General features: G+C 36.9%; 1 protein-coding gene and 1 long non-coding RNA gene across 10 annotated transcripts in view; one reads left to right on the top strand and one right to left on the bottom strand.

Moving 5' to 3' along the window:
• Window positions 1–19,497, bottom strand: part of LOC116275372 — a 30,613-nt gene extending 11,116 nt beyond the window's left edge. Inside the window, exons 1-2 of the long non-coding RNA XR_004184424.1 lie at window positions 18,706–19,497; window positions 7,094–7,171 (exon numbers count right to left, since the gene is read on the bottom strand). This is a non-coding gene — a long non-coding RNA (uncharacterized LOC116275372). The remainder of the gene's footprint in view (window positions 1–7,093; window positions 7,172–18,705) is intronic.
• The window catches only part of PKIB (cAMP-dependent protein kinase inhibitor beta), a 114,976-nt gene that overhangs the window by 83,374 nt on the left and 9,638 nt on the right, over window positions 1–21,964 (top strand). For 2 of the 9 annotated variants that reach the window (XM_031667460.1, XM_031667459.1), the window contains exon 4: window positions 6,670–6,730. The exons of 5 other annotated variants lie outside the window; for them this stretch is intronic. In XM_031667460.1, the coding sequence (XP_031523320.1) occupies window positions 6,718–6,730 (13 nt within the window). In that variant the 5' untranslated portion in view covers window positions 6,670–6,717. Of the gene's footprint in view, window positions 1–6,291; window positions 6,397–6,669; window positions 6,731–21,964 lie in introns of all 9 variants that reach the window. 2 more of the 9 variants (XM_009206182.4, XM_009206183.4) reach the window with 1 other exon arrangement.

Here is a 21,964-nt window from a genome sequence, read left to right as displayed (position 1 = left end):
GATTATGTTGGCAAAGCTATAAAAAGAAAATATCCAAAGCTCATAAAAAAAATTTGAAGGAGGTCACTGTTAGAGCAGATGGATGGAGCAGAGTGCCTGATCATTGAACAGCTACTGAGCTAAAAGGATATTCAGGTCGAGGTGTGCATAGCTGGGAGAAGGTCACAAATCTTAATTAAAGCTTTCAATGGGAAAGTCCTGGATTTGACAGTAAGACACATATTGATTTGCCTTACTGTACAGAAATAACTAAAAGGACTGGTAAATAGGGTGCAGTCAGCTGTCAATTACCCTGAGAGAATCTAATACAGTGGAGGGTTCCTTTGCTGCCTTCTTTGGGGCCTTCTCTCCTTTGTAACCAGAAAATACCCTTCCATGAAATGCAAACTTATTTTCATATTTTAACAAAAAAGCTACAAAGATTAAGTGCATTAAAAGATCTAAAATTAAACTAAAAAATGTAGGGTTATTAAACAAAAATTTATATTGACCTCAATATTTTTAATGAATTCTGCCAATTGTTGTGATATGAAAGATAAGCTAAGAGGCAAGACTAACACACTTTAAAAACAACAAAAGATTTAAATTATATTAGATAGGGTTATACCACCAATGAGAGAAGTATTTGTTTCTATTTTATTCTGTGGAAGAATTTTATTACATCTAAATGTGTGTGTGTTCATGGATTACATTTATCATATATTATATATATGATTATATTGTATATGTATTACACAATAATAGGTATAGAGAACAAAAAAATTTTTTTAAAAATTATGCACATTATTCAATTGTATAATCTTTTTTAAGATTCAGAAATGAATTAAAGTTTTCATATCAGATCAATTACTGAAACAATATTTTGGATTTGGTGAAACACTAGGGTGAATATGTGGTTCAAAGAAGAAAAATATTCTTGTTGAAACGATTCAGGCATATTTTAGATGGCTGTACTAGGTGACTTTTAGGTGACTTCTTTATGACTTTATAAAGTTATTTTAGTCTTATCTCTTCTAAATTTATAAGGGCCTATGAGTCTAGAGAAAGGCAATATAGTGAAATTTTTAAAAATCCATATTTTGGAATCCTATGTGACAGGGCTTAAATGCTATCTTAGGGCAAATTTCTTAATATCTAAAAGACTCTATTTCAGTTGGTTGTTTTGAATTATAGGGAATCTCTCTCTCGTCTCTCTTCTCTCCCTCTATCTCTGACACCTGTGGATAAGATTAAATAAAATATTATATATAAAGCCATGTACAATATATATAATAATAAAAACCCACTACCTAGCTAAGGGCCCAATTAAAAGTAGCTGTTCTACCTGTGTATGATTGATAACATTTTTAATTATCAACTTATATTTCTTTTCTCCTTTATACTTCCTTTAATACTCTGTAAAGGCTGTTCACTGAGGGATGATGCACTTAATCTAGAACAAGTGATCACTTAAGTTTCTGTTTTTTAAAATCCAAACAAAGAGCCATGGTCTTGAAAATCAGCATATGTATGACAATAGCCTGACTTTTTGAAAGCAAAGATTTTTTGAGCTATCTGAAACTGAAGAACTGAGAACAAACCATAGAGTGGGAATGACTATATGGTGATGTAAAAGTTTTCATGTTTCTGGGAAGGGAAATGAGTCATTGACTAGCTAGTGGAGAAGAATTCAGGATGTAATGAGACCCTAGTCATTATTCAAGTCTCTGTGAAGGTGGCCAGGACTCCAGCTCACTAGGTTGAACAGAAGGCAGATTGAACATTAAGAATTTTAATGAAAATCCAAGTGTAGAGATGACTATGCCTCACTTCCCAGGGAAACTCTGGGCATCATAAAGCTCTCTCTGTATATTCTCTGACACTGGAAAGGTAGACAAGCAATGGTCAAGAGAAGCGCCCAGGCAGATGGGCCTGATTGCCACCTGACAGGGTTCCCAGGACCTCAGACGAGCGAGCCTCTAAAGTGATTTCATGGACCTCATGGAGGGCATAGAATAGTTTAAGTAGACCATCAACCTTAAAGTCCAGAGATGGAATAAAGAGGATGCAGATGCACGTATCTCTACCTGAGGTAATAGTTATACCTGACACAATAGCAGTGGATCCCTGCACACACTGATGTAACTGGACACATTGCAGCTCAGTGACGGTCACCATGGACACAGGATATGTGTGAACCTGATGCCTTTTCTCTACACTTTAGGCTCCCTTTCATGAAAGAGAGCAACATGTTATTAGTGGTAGTGTGTCTTAGTCACCTCCTATTTACCCTGTTGGTGAAGGAGCGCTAAACACCACCTGACTCAGAAGGGATAAGATCAACAGCAGGTTATTAGTCACGTCTACTGATGGCCTGGGGGAGGAGGACACAGAACACCTTGCTGGGCCACAGAGGAGTTGCACTCAAGAGCAGAGTGAACAACCAGGGCTGTAGGAAGTAGGCTTTGGAGAATTAAGAGGGTAGGGTGTTCCCAGTTGTTGTGGAATGATGTGATTCACTTGTTTGATTTGGCAGACAAACAGGGAAAAAAACCTGCTACTCATGGATAAACAGAAACTGTGCCTGGTCCTCTTGGTAAGGATGGTGGTTTGTCTAGGGTACCTGATCAGTGGGAGTAGAGTGGGGAGGAGAACTTGTAGTTAGGCCATTAGAGACCTATTTTATTAGATATCAAGCCTTAATTTTTGGCTTTATGCTACAATTGATCACTTGATGCTTTGACATCAGTTTAAATCTTGATGATAACTGAGACTTTTAGGGATTAGGAGAAGTGCCTTCCTAGGAAGCAAAGTAGGCACCTGACCAAGGGGAGAGGGGCACATCTTGAGGTGGTTGCCAAAAACATGAACTTTAGGTATGTCTCCATATATAACCAGTAAAGGCATTTGAGAGACCTGTGTGACATTGATATAGAGAGTGGGTGTTCCCGGTGGGTGTGAATTGAGGCTAATCAATGCTTGTGGCAGTGGTGACATCAAGTAAGTATAGGGACATTTGTCTCCTTGTGACTTAAATAGTTCTTTGAAAACCCATTAGGCTTATCAATTAAACTAGCTGCCTGGGGCTGACTACCTGAGGCCTCTGGGGAGGCTGCATTTGAATGGAAAGCCTTCTTCAAGATTCCACTGTGTATTCTGAGACATAAGATGAGTGCCTTGGTAACAATCTAGTGTCTCGAACTCCAAATGAGATGAGGAATGTCCTGTTGAGGCCTTGTATTATGGCCTTAGGATATGTAGAGAAACCTGTTATTTTGGTTTATATATTTATATTTGGGTATCTGTGAAACAAGAGATTCACAGAGTTCTTTAAAGTGCAACTCTTAGGCAATGGCCTAAGAGTTGTAAAAATATACGTATGAGGCCAAATGGCCAGGGCATCCATTGCCAAGATGAATGCCTGGAGTGTGCCCATTGTGCTGACCCTTGGGTTCTGTTCTTTATCAGGGACATCTTGGTTAAGGAATTAAAAGCAATAAGTCTCCACTGAGCTCTATCATGTATAATTGTGGCAACATCATTGGTAAAGTGTATGGCCTTCTATTACTGTTCATTCAGTTGATCCCAGGGGTCTCTCCAGGTAGCCAAGGACTGTAGGAAAGGGATGACTTCCCCTAGCACCATGGTTTTTGGCAAAGGACTGATGGTACAGGAGGCCACCACCTTCTACAGATAGAATATGCCAGAAGGCCCAAGCTTGACCCCATCCTGTTGCAAAGAGGTCTCACAGCCACGCCAAATTCATGGGGGTGCTGCTCCAATGTATTACAAGGCATTACAGAAGCTGGGTACAGAGGGTCACAGCCTCAAAGTCTGTGAGACCCTCTATTTCTGGAAAAGCCCAGTGTGGCCAGTAATTGCCACTGTAATGGTGTATAGTGCAAGGCCAGGAAAGGCAGTTTCTGGCATCGAAAGCCCATGAGCAACTTATGACCATCACAGGTGGCCCAGAGACTCCAGGAGGCATGAGATGAGGTTGCAGAAGTCTCTGAGGGCACTAACTGGAGTGCCTGTTGATTTCATTTTGGAGAGCTTCTATAGTCTTTTGTTGAGGAGGTTCCCCTTTAAGATGGGCAGTCTGTAAGTAATAGCATTAGTGAGATTAAAGAAAATTTGCAAAAGAATATGTTGTCTCCAGAACCCAAAAGAGACTAAAAGATGTTAGACTTGTGTTAACCTTGTGGGTACTGAGAGGGTTAATACCTGTTTTTTTGACAGTATCAGGGATGGAGCAGCTTTTGGTTTACCAAATAACTTTCAAGAATTTAACAGAAGTCACAGGACTTTGCACTATGTGAGAGATAATGATCCACCCTTTTTGTGTGAGTTCCTTTGTGAGTATTTGTATGTTCTCAATGAATATGTCAAACAAATCTTCCTGGAAAAGGATATCATCAATGTAATATACCTGTGCTCTTGGAGAAAGGTGGATGTCATTAAGATCTTGCCTGCAAAGGCTGTGTGCAGTGGCAAGACTGCTGAGGTAGCCCTTGAGTTGCCTGGTAAAAATATATTGTGTCTTGTGGGAGGTAAAAGCAAACTGACTGCTAAGCTGTTGACATTGGCACCCAATGGATCATATTAGCCTAATTCGTAGTAGCAAAATATCTATCAGTTGCTGATTGGATGGAGTCAGAAGTTTCAATACTCAGTTTGTTGGGAATAAGGGCCTGAATTGTATGGGACCATGGCATTAAGGTTGTAGCAGTCTAGTGTGCTGCACTATTTATTTGTTCCAGGTTTAAGAACAGGCTAAATAGGCCAGATTGGGTTGTTAAATGGAGAAGTAGTGGGGATAATCACCCCTGCACTCTATAGCTGTCATATAACAAATTTTAATCCTCAAAACCCCTGCTTTAAATTACTTTGAGCCATGTTAATAATTATTTTAATTTGGGGTGGAGGCAGAGGAGTCATGAGTTCCCATTTTGTCAAGCCAATTTATAAGTGTCAAGATTTAATCTAATTTCCATTTATTTTTAATTGGATCAGAGCATCCATGTCCATTATGGGATATTTTAGGGCAATGATTGCTATGACCGTGATGGGAAATTTAGGCAAGACAGCAATTATGATGGTTAAGATGAGCCATATCTCTTTGTCCTCTATCCTATATTCCATAACTCCTCTAATATTATGAGGGATACCATGTTTAAATTTAGTATGATCCCTAGTCATAACTGTAATCTGAGCCCTAGTGCCAGTTAAAGCCATGAAGGTTTGCCAATTGCTACATTTCAGCAGGTGTTAAAGTTAATTGAGAATCTATACTGTAGAGGCACAAAAGCCAATCAGTGCTCCTTTATCTTGACTATATAAATGCTTTTAATATATTTTGAATTCCCAATTGGGTCAAATTGTAGATCTTTGTTTTAGGGGTTTTTGTTGTTGTTGTTGTTGTTGGTTTCCCTCCATATCCAGGATTTTTTTTTCTCTTTGCTTTTTAAAATTTCTTTTCTTTCTTTCTTTTCTTTTCTTTTCTTTTTTAAGTGGTGGTGGTCACTGGACATATTTGGTGCTGGTGGGGTGGTGGTGAGGGATCCTCTTTACCGTGATGATATTTATAAGCCTTTTCTCTCAGAGAGCTTCAAATTAGTATCATCAAGGTTGGGGGTTTCCCCCACAGCCTTATAATGGTTGATTTATATGGTTTAAAGAGCCTGGGCTTAAGTTGAGTTTGAATTAATGGTGCCATGGGGTACCACAGTGCCATAAAGGTAACATAGGTATTTCTCTATAACCTCAAGGATTAGGATCTTTATTGCAACAGAGACATAGTAAGCAGAGTGGTACAGGGAAAGAAAGCTAGGTTTTTAACCCAGACTCAATAGACCAAAATTATCTCCTGCTGCCACTGCCTTACCTTTTCTGTCTTGTGGAATTTTTCCCTCTTTCTTTCTTTCTTTGTTTCTTTCTCTGCACAAATTCCTTGAGCATATTTTGAGTTTGTATCTAGGTGAAATTGGAGCTTTCTGTACAGTCACCTGTGGTGCAGACTTTCTGGGTACTTATGGGAAAACATTAGGGAGCTTAGTGGCCTTTCTCAGAAGTGGTTGCCTCTTCCTCTGGGGAGTGCGAGTCAGTGTCTCTAGGGTTGAGGTCCATATCCAGTAAAGTCATTAGTCTATGGCTTGGATAGGGCCAGCAAGCGCATGATTGCAAGATTGGCCGTTTGGTGTGCTGGTAGGCAGCAGTGCTGAGCCCAGGCGTACTGGCTGTGGGTTTTGCATTGGGAGATCATTTGAGTACCAAACGCTCCTTCCTCTCCCCACCCTTTTCTTTTTTCGTTAGCACCTGTGCCACAGGCCACCATGGATCTGCACCTCAATGCCCTTCGGAGTCATGAGAGCGCAAGCAACAGCAGCTCAGGAAGCAGCAGCAGAGGAGACCAGAAAGGTCACTACCTTTGCATGAACAACAATGGCAACCAGGATACCATGCTTAGCTCTCCATGGGGTGGTCACCTTCCTTCCCACAAACGTCACACAGGGCTGCTTCTGTGCCCGTTCCTTAGGTGCACTGTTACAAGCAATGTCCGTATTGCTGCTCCAAGCAGTCAGTGACAGTCACCAGGCTAGACATGGTGATCAGAGAGCTCTAGCCTGAGCTCTGGTAAGCAGGACTGAAGTACTGACTGGTTAAGGCAATGTTTTCTCATTGCATTTACAGGCTGAAGCTTCAGAGATCACCTGCCAAACACAGGCTGAACCTGACAGCATGTCACACCAGGGTATAGTTAACAACCATTTTCTTCTTGGGGACAAGAGCATTGCAGAGTTAAAAGAGATGGCATAACAGTGGCACATAGGCCATAGCTCAAACCCATCAGCAGTTAGCAGTTCTGTCTCAGGTAGCCTTGCCAAATAATTCAGAACCAAATAACCAAGGAACAGTTAATTGTAACTGACTAGGTGTCTTCTGAAATGGTTGGGCATGTCATATGGTTCATAACACCCGTGGATTTTGTTGCTTTCTATTCACCCTATTGGTGAAGGAAAGATTCCTGCCTTGGAGATTCACAGATGCCTAGACACCTAACACCCAACACTGGACAGATGAGATCCTCAGCAGTTTACTGGTCACATATACTCACCACCCAAGGAGAAGAACATTGCCGGGCATGCAGGAGCACGTTGGGGTTGTAACCAGGAATAGTATGAACAACCAGGTGCTGTGGGAGTAGTAGTAACAAGAGTTACTATTAGTTACATTAGGTAACCAGAGTAAGGCTTGGATTTCTAAGAGCGACACGCTCAGTAAAAGGGTAATATGATAAAACCCTAACCTCCTAGGAAGACAGTAAGGAGACTTGCCAGTCTTGACTTTGACTTGGATGGAAATGGGAGAAAGGCTCTCTTAATAACTTATGAACAAAAACGAAACCTCACATTAAATGTGCAAATTTGCAACTGTGTAGTCTATATAATTTGAACAAAAGTCATGCTGAGAATATAAGGCTAATTTTTTTTTTTTTTTTTTTTTTTTTTTTTTTTTTTTTTTGAGATGGAGTCTCACTCTGTTGCCTAGGCTGGAGTGCAGTGGTGTGACCTCAGCTCACTGCAACCTCCACCTCCTGGGTTCAAGTGATTCTCCTGCCTCACGCTCCTTAGTGTCTGGCATACAGGCACACAACACCACACCAAGCTAATTCTTATATTTTTAGTAGAGACAAGTTTTCACCTTGTTGGTCTTGAACTCCTGACCTCAGGTGATCTGCCCACCTTGGCCTCCCAAAGTGCTGGAATTACAGGCATGAGCCACTGCACCCGGCCTTAAGGAAAATGTTTTTAAAAATATGATCTCAGGGCCAGGCTCGGTGGATCACGCCTGTAATCTCAGCACTTTGGGAGGCCAAGGCGGGCGGATCACGAGGTCAGGAGATCGAGACCATCCTGGCTAACATGGTGAAACCCCGTCTCTACTAAAAATACAAAAAAAAAAAAAATTAGCTGGGTGTGGTGGCAGGTGCCTATAGTCCCAGCGACTTGGGAGGCTGAGACAGAAGAATGGCGTGAACCCGGGAGGCGGAGCTTGCATTGAGCCAAGATCGTGCCACTGCACTCCAGCCTGGGAGACAGCGAGACTCTTTCTCAAAAAAAAAAAAAATATATATATATATATATACACACACACACACACACACATACATATATATATATATATAAAATCTCAGAACCCCAAATCACAAAGCAACCAAAGAAATAAGTCTCCATGGGAAAGATTCAACAAAAACACAGTAAACAATAGGATCAGAGAATAAAGAGTTTAGATATTGAAATTTTTCATAGAGAATTTTTTTCACTATTTGAGAAGAATATATTTTGGTTTTAGTACTGTGGCATAATGTATAACTTTTTATAATAATAACTATATATGATATAGTATAGGTCTTAACTATATCATTCATCATACAGTTATATGTTAAAATAGTTAATATTTATATGCCATAACATGAAGCATGATGTTATGTACTTTCTTCTCCACTTTTCATTTGGAATACATTCTACAATGTGACCCAAAAATGTAAGAACTTGTGACTTGTAACTTTTGTTTAAAGCCATAATCGTGCAATAATGTGCTACAGAAAGATTCAATTGACTTCTCTGATGAAACAAGCTTCATTGTATCAGCTCTACTGTTTGGTGAAATGCGCTTTAAGTAAAAGATAATATAACATTTTAATGCATTGTGTATAATGTACACATGCATATTGTCTATGTACTGAACACACATTGTATATGATATTGTTATTACTATTTGTGAAAAATTTTATAGCCTTAATATATTTGAAAGAATAATTGAGGATTTTTTAATTTTTTATTTCTTTTAAACTTACAGAATTTTAATGGGAAAATGCTTATGTCATATGTTAAGCAAACACAGCAGGAAACAGTACAGTATTTTGGAAACTATTTAAAATCCCACAGAAAAAAGACTGGAAGCAAACAGCTGCTCTTGTGTGATAAGACTATTGTTTTTATTTCAATTATTAAAATATTCCTTTATTATTTTTACTGTGAGGAAAAAATATGTAAGTATAAATGACTAATAAGATACTGTAATACAATGAACTAGACTTGAAAAATAAGTAATAAGATACCATAATATAATGAACTAAACTTGAAAAAGAGCAAAGTAGAATGCCTAGAAATAAAAATATGATAATTGGAAATAAAAACTGTGTGGATTATGCGACTGATTAGGCACAGCTGAAGAGAGAATAGTGAACTATATACACTTATGATGCAATTCTCTGAAGAATCTAATACACTTTTGATGCAGTTGCCATTCTTATGTAGAATGTTTTGCTGTTTTTATGTATTATGTGTATATATACGTATATATATGTAAACACTCTATGTAAGAATGGCAAAAATGCTCTCTCTCTATAAAAAACACTACATATGTATGTGTGTGTGTGTGTGTATATATATATATACATATTTAGAGAGAGAGAGAGAGAGAGAGAGAGAAATTGGTTCATGCAATTATGAAGGCTGAGAAGTCCTAAGACTTTGGCAAGCTGGAGACTCAGAAGATCTAATGATATGATTCCAGTTTGTGTTCAAGTCTGATAACCGGGAGACCCACTGTTGTCAGTTCCAGTCCAAGTCTGAGTTTAAGGCAAAAGATTGAAGGCTGAAGACAGCTTGAAGACAGTCAGGCAGAGAAAGCAAATTCTCCTTCTCTCTATCTTTTTATTCCATTCAGGACTTCAATGCATGGGATGTGGCCCACCCATATTGAGAAGGACAATGTGTTTTATGCAGTCCAGTGATTCAGATGTTAATTTTATCTGGAAACTCCCTCACAGACACACCCCGAGAAATGGTTAACCAAGTATCTGAGCACTTTGTAGCCCAGTCAAGTTGTCATATAAAATTAGCCATCACAATTAGCAAACTTCTTAACAGCAAAAATAGAATAATGTGGAATAATATTGCTAGATGCTTTCATCCTAAAATAGTATATTTGTAAGAATGAGGATAAAAATAGATCTTTTCAGGCATCAAAATATCATAGTTCCCAAAAGAATTTCAAAGGCTACATTCCAGGGGAAAAGGTGAATTATCTCAGAGGAATTGGAACATGAAAAAAATAACGTTGTGGAAATATAATGGTATTATGGATATACATAGAATACCAATTCTTAAATACTTAGATATATGCTAAGGTATTTAGATATGCAGTTTCATGTTATTGGCAGCTTGCTTTCAGTTGCTGAAATAAAAACTGTGTGTGTGTGTGTATGTATGTATGTTTAGAGAGATTAAATATAGCAAAGTGTTGATTGTTGAATCAGATAGGGAGGCTCATGCTTGAAATCCCAATACTTTTGGAGGCCGAGGAGGGAAGATCGCTTGAGGCCAGAAGTTTAAGACCAACCTTCAACTCTACAAAGAGTTTAAAAATTAGGCAAGAGTGGTGCTGCCCACCTGTAGTTCTAACTATTCGACAGGCAGACAGGACACTGCTTTTAGCTCAGACGATTGAGGCTGCAGTGAGTTGTGATCATGTCACTGTACTCCAGTCTGGGAAACAGAGGGAGACTCTGTCTAAAAATAAAATCTACCAGAAAAACACTATAGCTGAAAGCCATCTATTTAATAATCCTTAGAATTTTTGTCACAAATTATTGGAAACAAGATCTGTTGTTTCCATGATCAAAAATTTCTCCACCAATATCTAATTTTGTGGTGCTTTTGTGAGTCCTCCAAGATCATCATGGTTCAATGACCACATTAATACTCAAAGCCATTTTCAGAAATCAATGGACGATGAGTGTATTTATCTATTTCTAGAGTGTCTATTTTATTTTTTATTCTATTTGTCTACCCTGGAGGAACACCACACAGAATTAATAAGTAAGACTTTGTGAGCCATCAAGTCTGATAGTGTAAGCTCTTTACCTTTCCCTTTCTTTTTGAAATAAGAAGCTATTCTCGGTCTGTTGCATTTTCATATAAATTTTTGGAATCAGCTTATTACCCCTATTATGGTAGATTTGATTTAAAAACTTCACCTTTTAATATGCTTTAATGGTTCTCCTTGACATCAGTCTCTATCTTCAGAAAGTGCGTCTTTTTTTTTTTTTTTTTTTTTTTGAGACAGAGTCTCGCTCTGTGGCCACACTGGAGTGCAGTGGCGCAATTTTGACTCACTGCAACCTCCAACTCCCTGGTTCAAGTGATTCTCCTGTCTCAGCCTCCCAAGTAGCCGGGATTACAGGCACGTGCCACCACATCCAACTAATTTTTTTGTATTTTTAGTAGAGATGGGGTTTCAACCATGTTGGCCAGGATGGTCTCGATCTCCTGACCTCATTATCCGCCTGCCTTGGCATCCCAAAGTGCTGGAATTACAAGCATGAGCCACAGCGCCTGTCCAGAAAATGCATCTCATACATACCTTTACTACGTGATTTAGAAGTTTTCATGATTCCCTGGTGCTTCCAGGATATGTTCACATATTGTTCATGGTATTCATTTTCTTTGCAACTGTGTTATGACTATGCTCCAACTCATTTTTCCAACTCCATGTGGGCATAACACTCCATGACAGCGAAATGTTTCCTTTTCTCTTATGTGGGACTTGCTTTTTACACTCCCCTCTTTTAGCTTACAGATAACTTCTATCGCTTAGTAAGCCTTTCATTCCCTTTCTACCTGTGTGGATTCCTCCCAATTTTAAGGCTCTGTATGTGTTCTACAGCCTTTGTGAAGTATTCCTTAATCACCTCAAATTTCAATAACCATTTATCTTTTACATTTCTACAGTATTTTTATTTATAACACTTATTTGAATATATCATATATTTACTGCTATTTTTACTTTTCCTTTAATATGCACATATTCCATCTGTACAATGAGTTCACAACCCTTTCAGGGTGGGGACCACATATTAAGCATCGTTGTGTGTCCCCACTGTTTCTATCACAATGTTTAGTTTTATTTGCCACTGTTTTCCCAGAGTCTTGCACTGAGCGGAGGATATAGTAGATGCTTAACAATAATTGATTGAATGAAGACTGAGACTGTGCTCAATAAATGTTTGCTGAGGTGTAATTGACGGAGAAAATAATGAGTTGTCAGATGAAATAAGTTCCAATCTTGTCTCTGTTACTTGCTAGCTAGGTTTAGTTAAACTATTTTATTTCTATCATCCTCAGTTTCCTCACCCTTTAAATGAAGATAGTAGTGACTAATCCCCGGCATGGAATCAGATGAACAAATTCTCATTAAAGTGCTTTAAAACAACGTGTGCTTAACACATGTGTATGCCTTTTTCATATTATAAAAATCTTCATTATAGAAAATTTGGAAAAAAGTAAAATTCAAAGAAGAAAATAGAAATCATTTATAATACCATACACAAAGGGAATAACTATTATGATTTCAGTATATTTCCCTTAAAATGTTTTTCTGTGCATGTATTTTAAAATTGATATATGCATAGTGGTTTTAAAGTTTTGAAAATTTATGTTTTTAAATATTTTAGATATTTTCATGGCCTCATTTTTCTATTTAACTTATATAGTACTAAAGGACTATTGTAACATAATTTTGTACAAAAAGTTTTTATAAAAGTTAAATGTGTCAGTTTAAATAGTGTTACTTCTATTAACTTAATTGCAGGTTAATATAAACAAGCATAATTTGATGAAAAATATTTCCATGAGATGATTTTTCTTTCTAAAGTTATTTGCCCTTTGATTGGGATTTGTTTTCCTCTATGACCCAGAAAAATTCTCAAAACTACTCTTAATTTTTGTTGCTGTAATTTTTATTGAATTTTTTGCTTGCTGCAACATTATAATGATTTCTTCTGTAAAGTACTGAAGAGAACTTAGAAAACAAATCAGAGATTGAAAAGGCGTAATCATTTTTCTTCTTTTTTAGTCGGAAAAAAATGAATATTATATTCATTTAAATAGGGACTAAGAGACATCCTAAGAATTTTTCTTTAAATTGATGAAATAGAAGAAAAAGACACTACTGAAACTGTGGGTGCATTTAAAAAATGCACACTTTGGGTGCATTTAAAAAAGCATTATACCTATCTATTTTATACCCATTTTATTTACCCAATTAAAGAAAAATTTATAAATAATTTCAGTACTCAGCCATGTTCCTTGCTTTTTGGCTATGCATATTTTACACTGTTGGTATATGCTCTGTAACGTTAACATTCAAGAAAATTTTATTTTTTCAAAACCGTCATTAGAAATTTTGAATTATGTTGATTTGAGAAATATTGCATTTTTAACATATAATAAAATGACATCAAATAAATATCATATAGCTTCAAGCTAAATAGTGTGTAAAATATGTTGTGATATTCTTGTGTATGTGCTACTGAAAAAATTCTGGGAGGATATGCACCAGAATTACAACAGCACTGTTACTGGATAGCAGGATGGCAATCTCTTTTTCCTTCTTTATGTCTTTTGGAATTGTCCTTTTCCCAACAACAAGCATATATTAACATCATATGCAAAAAGAAAAAATTTCATGTTAAAAAGAAAAGTGGAAAGACAATTACTTTATTTATTGAGTGCCAGCTGAATAAGCATCAGGTATGGCTTTTGGTCCTATGAATACATCAATGAAACAACCTACACAAACAAAAGCTCTGCTTTGTGGAACTTACCTTCTAGTGAAGGGAGACATACAATAAGCAACAACTGCAATCATAAGTAAATGAGAATACATTTTCAAAGCTAGTAAGTGCTAAGAGAAAGTAAGAGGAATCAGAAGCTGGAGGGAGGAGATGCAATTTTAAACAAGGTGGTTAAAGCAAGCCCCACTGAGAAAGCAAGACTCTCTCAATATTATCTTTTGTGACCCCTTTTCCTCTGCCATATTATCTCATTGTCATATTACTCAGATTAAGAAAGTTTTTTAGGCATCATGAAGAAATTAGGAATTTCATTCCCATTTTAACCGCTGGAGAGAACATTTAAACATGGTTTGTTTTTGAAAGTACGTGAGAATTTCACCTTTAGGGAGAAATCTTCCTACGGACAGTGTAGGGGAGATACGATTTTCTGTGACTGGTGACTTGTATGGTTCCGATGTTGCAGAAACGTAGACAAATTTGAGGGTGTGTTGGGAAGCAGATTGTAAATGATTTTTTGAATGCCTTTTTAAACAATATCAACTTTCTGGAAATGTCCCAAATGTCTCAGAGTTAATCTCTCTCTCTCTTTTTTTTTTTTTTTTTTTGACATGGAATCTTGCTCTGTTGCCCAGGCTGGAGTGTAGTGGCATTATCTTGGGTCACTACAACCTCCTCCTCCCGGGTTCAAGTGATTCTCCTGCCTCAGCCTCCTGAGTAACTGGGATTACAGGCATACGTCACCACACCTGGTTAATTTTTGTATTTTTAGTAGATACTGGGTTTCATGTTGGCCAGGCTGGTCTCAAACTCCTGACCTCAGGTGATCCGCCTGCCACAGCCTCCCAAAACCCTGAGATTACAGGCATGAGCCATCAATCACACCCAGCTGCGTTAATCTCTTTCTGTCTACAGTCCAACATCAGAGGTTGTCTCTAGAGCTACGTCAACACTGTTGCATAAAAGAATAATTGATATTCATAATGATACTCTTTCATATTGCCTATAAATTTATATGACTGATACCTAAATAGATTCCATTTGTGTAGTTGTTAACCAAGCACATTTATAGCATTACTTCATTTGCATTCAGGGTAGTAAAACAGATAATATAAATCCTACTTTTTAAAAATGTAGAATGCTAATCAACCAAGAAGGTAGATGTCTTTCTAGAAGTTGAAAGTCCAGGATTCAACTTCAAGAGTGTCCAGGATTCAACTTCAGAAGACCAAACTTCCCATTGCTCCATATAGACCATGTAACAAACAAGAGGACTAAATCAGGGCAGTCACTTTGAGAGTGTGTTAATGCAGTTCAGTAGTACTTAAAGCTCTGCTTTGAAGTCGTCTTTTAAAATAGTTTTCTTTTGAATATGTGCAAATCTAAATTATCTAAAGAGGTTTTGAAAAGTAGCTGAAGTCATTCTTAGTAGAAAGAGATGGGTGATCAAGTGGGAGATTTTTTTAAAAATTAATAACAGTTCACTATAAAATATGTTATATTTTAAATAGAACATGCTACCACTATTTGATGTATGAGTATAAAATGAGTTGCAATGACGGAGTCACGAAAACAGATTCAGAAGTGGAATAAGTATGTGGCTACTTGAAGTAATTGCTTTGATAGATGATATACATTTCCATCTATAAATTTTGGTGTGTTAGTAAAAATAGTTCTATTATTTGATATCACACTGCATTTTCCCTTTGAAAGGCAAATAAGTATATATTAATTATAAATGCTTCCACATCTAAAAGCCATTGTATTTGTCATTACTCTACAGCCTGACTCCTGTCTACTTTGATGTTAACAAAACAAAATCTATTTTAATACTGAATAACCGAACTTTCAGTCTTATTTTATTCTTTATTTACTTTTGGTCTTTATTATGAATATTAATAATGAAAAGGACCTTCATTTTCAGCTCATAATCAATAGGTATCAGCTATTAATTCAACATTGATTTATTGAGTGTATTAAGCAGCTATGTTCCAGTCCCTCTACTAAGTAGAGGGATACAAAGCCATTTCTATTGTGACCACATTAGTAAGAATTAACTTCCCCTCTGTTCTTCCTACTGATGTCATAAACAGTCATCTGACATTTTAAAACCATATATCTCATTGAAAAGGGAACTGACTTTTTAGGCCTTGCATGTAAACCCCTGACACAGACTGGCTGCATTCCCTCTTTATAGGGAAGAGTACAAGCAGACTACAAGAACTTCAAAATCACATTGTACACAAGAACTTCAAAATCACATTATTTTCCCACTATGGCAAATTCAGTGCTGGGGATTTTGTGTACTTGGAGCATATTTGTGCCCCCTTTGAAATCTAAGAATGCTTTGTGTACAAGAGTAGTCGGAAAAGCAACTAAATGAGAAATGGGTGGTCTGAGGGCGGCCTTTCTCTGGAATTTGCTTACTTACTTTCTGGGGTTCCATTAAATGCTATGTTCCCTGTGAAGCCTGGCTTCATTTTCTATTCTGGAATGAAGCACTGCCTGCCCTGCTCATGTGGTAAAGGTACCTTGCACGCAGCCTTCACAGACTGCCAGTTAAGGCATGGGAAGACCTTATTGTGCCAGATTTCACAGTGTCTAGCGTGGGGCTTTGCAGAGTTGGTAAATGCTTTTTGAATTGAACCCTAACTTCTTTAAGCAGGCTCTAGTACCTTTATAAGATAAGAACCAACAATATTTGAGTCACGGTTAGAAAGAATAATGTGAAACAAATGAAAGTGAAGGAGTATAGGTAGGGTTTGAGGTAAGCTGGGAAAAAAAGAATGAGAAGGGTTTCTTCAAATCCATGCTAAATCCTCTCAATTCTGAACACTCTGAAGCTAGAAATAAAAGCCAAACTATTTAAAATGTAGGCAGGAGGGATGCTTTGCTATGATTATAACCACTTAGACTTATACTCCTCTAAAGGAAAAGTGAAAATATCACTCTTTATTCTGGATACCATCCACCATACATAGCACACACACAGACACACACACACACACACACACACCACATAGGGACACACACACCCTACTCAAGCTAACGTATTAAAAAGGAAACTTGTTTAATTTTTAAAAAGACTTTTTGGTATACAGTGAATTTTCATTTTTATTTTTGTCCCTGTAGATAACTGGGTTTGGTTTTGTTTTTTGTTATGGAAAGCAGCAGGGGGAATCATAGTAATGGAAGAAAGAGTACCATCTAAACTTAGGAAAGACTTTGCCACAAATTGGCTATGTTACGTTGATGCATCACTGAAGTGTCTGGATCTAGAAGTTTGGACTATATCGTCTTTTCAAATGTAATATCCTGCAATCATGGGAGAAATTTATTAGTCCTTTTGGGAAGCTGCAGGTGATTGGGAGAAGCCCAACTTAACTCTCTGAAAACCTTTATGGAGGGTACATGTTGAATAAGTCTTTTTAGCATGAAACTAGAAATAATTAGATGACCAGTTAAATCTGACTCCCCCAAACACAGACACATACTCAAGGGGGCTACATAGTTTATTACAATTAATCTTTTATATCATTAACAACGTTCGTGTATGTTAGTGTTGTAAGTGGCCCTATGTTAGTATAAGAAGTAACATTGTGCTGGAAAGGTATTCAGCTTTGTGCATTAGTTTATGTGGAATATTATGAAAAAATTAATTTGACTTTGCATTATGAATTTTATGTGTTTAAGCTGTCAAAAATTCTCTGTGGTAAAAATAACTTCCATGTGTCTACCAATGTATATTGAATGATCTGTCTGCAATTAACAAGCAAGAACATAAGCATTAAAAAATGTGCGTGTCAACAAACAAAAGTAGAGTTCCCTTTGACTTACACTAGAGTCACAGAAATACCATCTTTGGAAAAATTTCAAAAACAAGAAGGTTTCTAAGTTTCAAAAAATTATACGGGTCTACATTTCATGTAAGTTCTGTTTAGCTTAAAATGATCTTGATACTTAAGGGAATATGAGATATGCAAAGCATTTACATGTTAGGAATGGGTAATTTTACTTTATTTCCAAATAATAGGATTTGAGGTCAGGAAAGGTAACTGGAAAGATCAAACTATATCTCATGTCACCGGACTATGGGTTCCTCTCTGTAACTTGTGGGCCAAGAACAAGGCTTTGCACTTGATAATTTAGTAGGAGCTCAAGAGATGACTGGATGAATAAATAATGATCTGTTTTTGTTGGCACATAAAGAAGTAATTTTAGTTCTTGCACCTTGTTTGGAAGAGGTTTGTATGTTTCAAAACAGAAAATTATATGAAATTAATGATTTGTAGGCAGAGAACTGTAAACATCTAGCATAAGGTATTAGGATACTGAGAGCTGGAAAGGGGCAGATAAGGCATTTGGTTATCAGGGGAGACCAGTGTCCAGTTTGTCCATTTGTCAGTCTCTCCTTCTCTCTCAGGCTTTGGCCAGGAAAAACACTGACATTTTTTCCAAAATGCATGTTTTTACTTCTTTGTTATTCTGTGTTTTTTCAGAAAGTCTGACTCACACCTCCAGGGAACTAATTTAGTGGGCAAGAAGTTTATTTGAAGTCTTAGGTATAAAATGAACAATGGTATAAATGAAAATGAACTATTTTCCACAGTGATGTGGAAGATAGGATGAGTGATATGTATCCGGAGATGAGTAAAGAAGGTATCTACCATTTTGCAATCTTGGCCTTCAAGTAAGGAAGCTTGAGAAAGTAATGTGTGTGAATTAAGAAAATGGACCTGTTGTGGGGAGGAAAGAATTTGCAAAAACTTCTATTTGTTTATAATTATGCTTCTAACATACTAACATCCTCTTTTTCTTAGCAAGCTCTTTGGGGCCCACTGGGTTCTGACTGTTGATTTTTTAATATGACTTTAATGCTCCATTTATCTTGGACATCTTGTCCTCTTGAGTTGTGCTGGTGTTGCATTTTCAGTATTTTAGAGACTGTAAAGATGCTGGTGCGTGTGTGTGTGTGTATATATATATATATATATATAACTGTGTAATAGTCTTTTGTCAAACAGTCTGAAAATTGCATATTTTCAATAGAGATAGAAGTGTGTCTCAGGCAATGTAAATCGCATTACCTTGCTGTGGGACTGCAAGGACTTCTGTGAAATCTCCAAATGTCTAAATGGTTCCAGCTTCTGTAAGCAGCCACAGTTGACAAAGCAGCACTCATCTAGAGTCCTTTGTTAATTCTATAGAAGAGAAAGAGGAAGAGTTACTAGTGAGTCAGCTGCCTTGGTTAGCAAACATAACGTAATTATGCCCAGAAAATTAAAAGAACCTCAAGTGAATCTGTCATTTTTCTCTGAAGTATTTCCTCATCTTTGTGTGGGCTATATATTTTAAATGTCACAAGGCATTTGAAGACAGCAATCATCTCTTTTCTATTTGTGTATCACCCCTTTTAAAAAAATCAAGCATATGCAATCAGTGTTGTATAGAAAACCAACAACAGACAAATGAGAGATGGCTATTGGGGGAAGAAGAAGCTTTCTCTTAAGGATATGCTATTATTTGGTTAAATTTTCAAAATGTTACTTTTAGAGCCTTTCTGTGCTAGAATGTCTATTTATTCATAATTTTTCTTGGTGGATGTTTCAATTCTTTTAAATTACAAAGGTATCATTAGTGCAAGTCAAAATATGTAAAGAGGTAGAGAAAAAAAGGTTAATATTTTCCTTGTTCTACCTTCCATTCCCAACTAGAATTTTTATTATTTGTATAAAGATGAGATTCCATTGTATTCATAATATTCTCTCCTTTTCCCCCACACTATAAATATTAATTTTTAAACTTGCTTTATTTCAGTGTGTTATTGGATCTAATACATTCTTTAAAATTGTAGTATAACATTTCGTAACATAATTACATAGTTTATTCATATTTTTTTTCTTGATGAGCTTTCAGATTATCTCCAGTGGTACAATAAATCTCTTTGCTTTGGAGTTTAAAGAGCCCAACTAAGAGTCATCTTGTGGATTCAAATGTTCCTGCCACCAATTTCTAGGCCATTGGCACATTTGGTCAGGAAAATAGCTTTTCTCGGTAGAATGTGCCATCTTCCCACATTGCTGGGCGAGGTTAGCTCTTTGGTCTGCCTGTGGTGGAGCATGACATCTTGGTCAGTCAGTATCAGTGGCAGACTTTGAAAGGAAGATGGTGCCAAATGTGAGTTTGCCATGGCCAAGTTCAGCCCCGAAGTAAAGCAGTTTTGTTACTTAGCCTCCCTATTTGGCCAGTTCTGTTTTCAATCTTAAAATAGTAGTTAATGAATAAAACTTTAGCAAACTTTTAGATAGTTTTGTGATTATTTTATTTTCCAGCATCAATCTACAAAATAGAACTAATTAGAAAGCCTATGTCTGAAATAGCAATATAAAGGCAAAAGCAAAAACTTCCAAAATAGCAGCCAGCTAGCAGCAAAATGATCTTGAAATAAACGTGAAACCCAGAATTTCTTTTTCATGCTGATCACCCACTACAAGGGCCACTTTTTAGAAGATTCTTTTTTAGCAACAGACATTGGGGTTCACTTGAGGGTGAAGGGTGGGAGGAGGGAGAGCTGCAGAAAAGATAACTATTGGGTATTTGGCTTAATACCTGGGTGATGAAATAATCTGTACAGCAAATCCCCATGACGCAAGTTTACCTATGTAACAAACTTTCATATGTACCCTTGAACCTAAAGTAAAAGTTAAGTAAATTATTATTATTGTTTTTTGAGACAAAGTCTTGCTCCATCACCCAGACTGGAGTGCAGTGGCGCAATCTTGGCTCACTTCAACCTCCACCTATTGGGTTTAAAAGATTCTCCTGCCTTAGCCACCTGAGTAGCTGGGATCACAGGTGTGAGCCACCATGCCCGACTATTATTTTTATTTTTTATTTTTTAGTAGAGACAGGGTTTCACCATGTTGGCCAGGCTGGTCTCAAAGTTCTGGCCTCATGATCTGCTCACCTTGGCCTTCCAAAGTGCTGGGATTACAGGCATAAGCCACCATGCCGAGCCAAAAAAATTATTTAAAAAAAAGAATTTCTTTTTCAATATACAAATTTCAACTCAATATTCGTTTAAAATGTCCCATCTTGCTGAAGAAGTTTACCCATTTTATTTTATATAAAATATATACATTTATTTAAATATTTAAGATCACATATCTTAACATTTTAAAAACTATTATCATATTTAATTTTAAGGTTTTAGACTAGCAGGCAAGTAAGAATTCAGTTATTCATGGAGTTGTTCCTTTAAGACCAGCAGAGTTAACTTCTTTGCGGTTACACAGGAAGAGATACTTGCAGTCATAGTGGTTTCTGATGTGATGTGAATTGGTGGAGGACAGAGTGGAAGCCAGTAAATGGGGTCTACTTCCAAACTAGCCACTTCTTACAAGCTGTTGAGAAGAGATCTGACCAAAATTAATGTATCATAGGAGAGCTCACAAGATAACCAAACATTCAAACTAGAGAGCAACACTGTGAAGAGATGGGGAACCAATTATATGCATCAGTTGTGTGTGTGTGTGTGTGTGTGTGTGTGTGTGTATATATATATATATTCAGAGAGAGAGAGATTATTCCATCGTCCAGGTATTTTTTTATATATATGTGTGTGTGTGTGTGTGTGTGTGTGTGTGTATATATACACATACACACTTTAACAAACTTTTAGATATATATATGTATACACACAGACACATTTCCCCCCCTATTTTCTCTATATAAAAATAATAAAGGCAGAATATAAAGTAACTTTATATGGCTATGTGCATTATGGGGATTCAAAGAGACAATTTTGTGATAATCCATATCGTGTTGCTTTCAGAGTGAACTGCAACTGGGTTTGCATGCCTGAGTGCTGGCTTAGCAGCTGTGCAACTTTAAATGAGTCGCTTAACCTCTCTGATCCCCAGTTTCCGCATCCACGAAACAAGGGTCATACTTCAGTACCTCATGGGATTATTGGGAGGTTTAAATAATATAATATAAAAATGTTCTTGTAGTATTGAATAAAAATGCTGGTTTTCCTCTTAGAAAATGCTAGAGGTCTTCTCAAGAGGAAAATACTTCTTGTCAGGATTAAAGAGGATACACAAGAAGGTGGTACAATAAAGAACGCTTAGTGAGATATGAACAATGATGCCAACAATCAAACATATGCCTTATAGTTACAAAGAGTTTATTTATTCTTTATGTCATTAGTGCTTCACAAGCATCCTGTGAATCCATAGGCTAATTGCTATGCCCGTTATATAAGGGAGGAACTGTGACTTAGAGAAATTAAATGGATTGAACAATATCACCTTACAAGTCTATAATGGAGCATATTCTTTTTGA

The sequence above is a fragment of the Papio anubis genome, chromosome 6 (assembly GCF_008728515.1).
Source record: "Papio anubis isolate 15944 chromosome 6, Panubis1.0, whole genome shotgun sequence".
In the NCBI taxonomy this organism is placed as follows: domain Eukaryota; kingdom Metazoa; phylum Chordata; class Mammalia; order Primates; family Cercopithecidae; genus Papio; species Papio anubis.
This window is presented reverse-complemented; position numbering and strand designations above follow the sequence as displayed.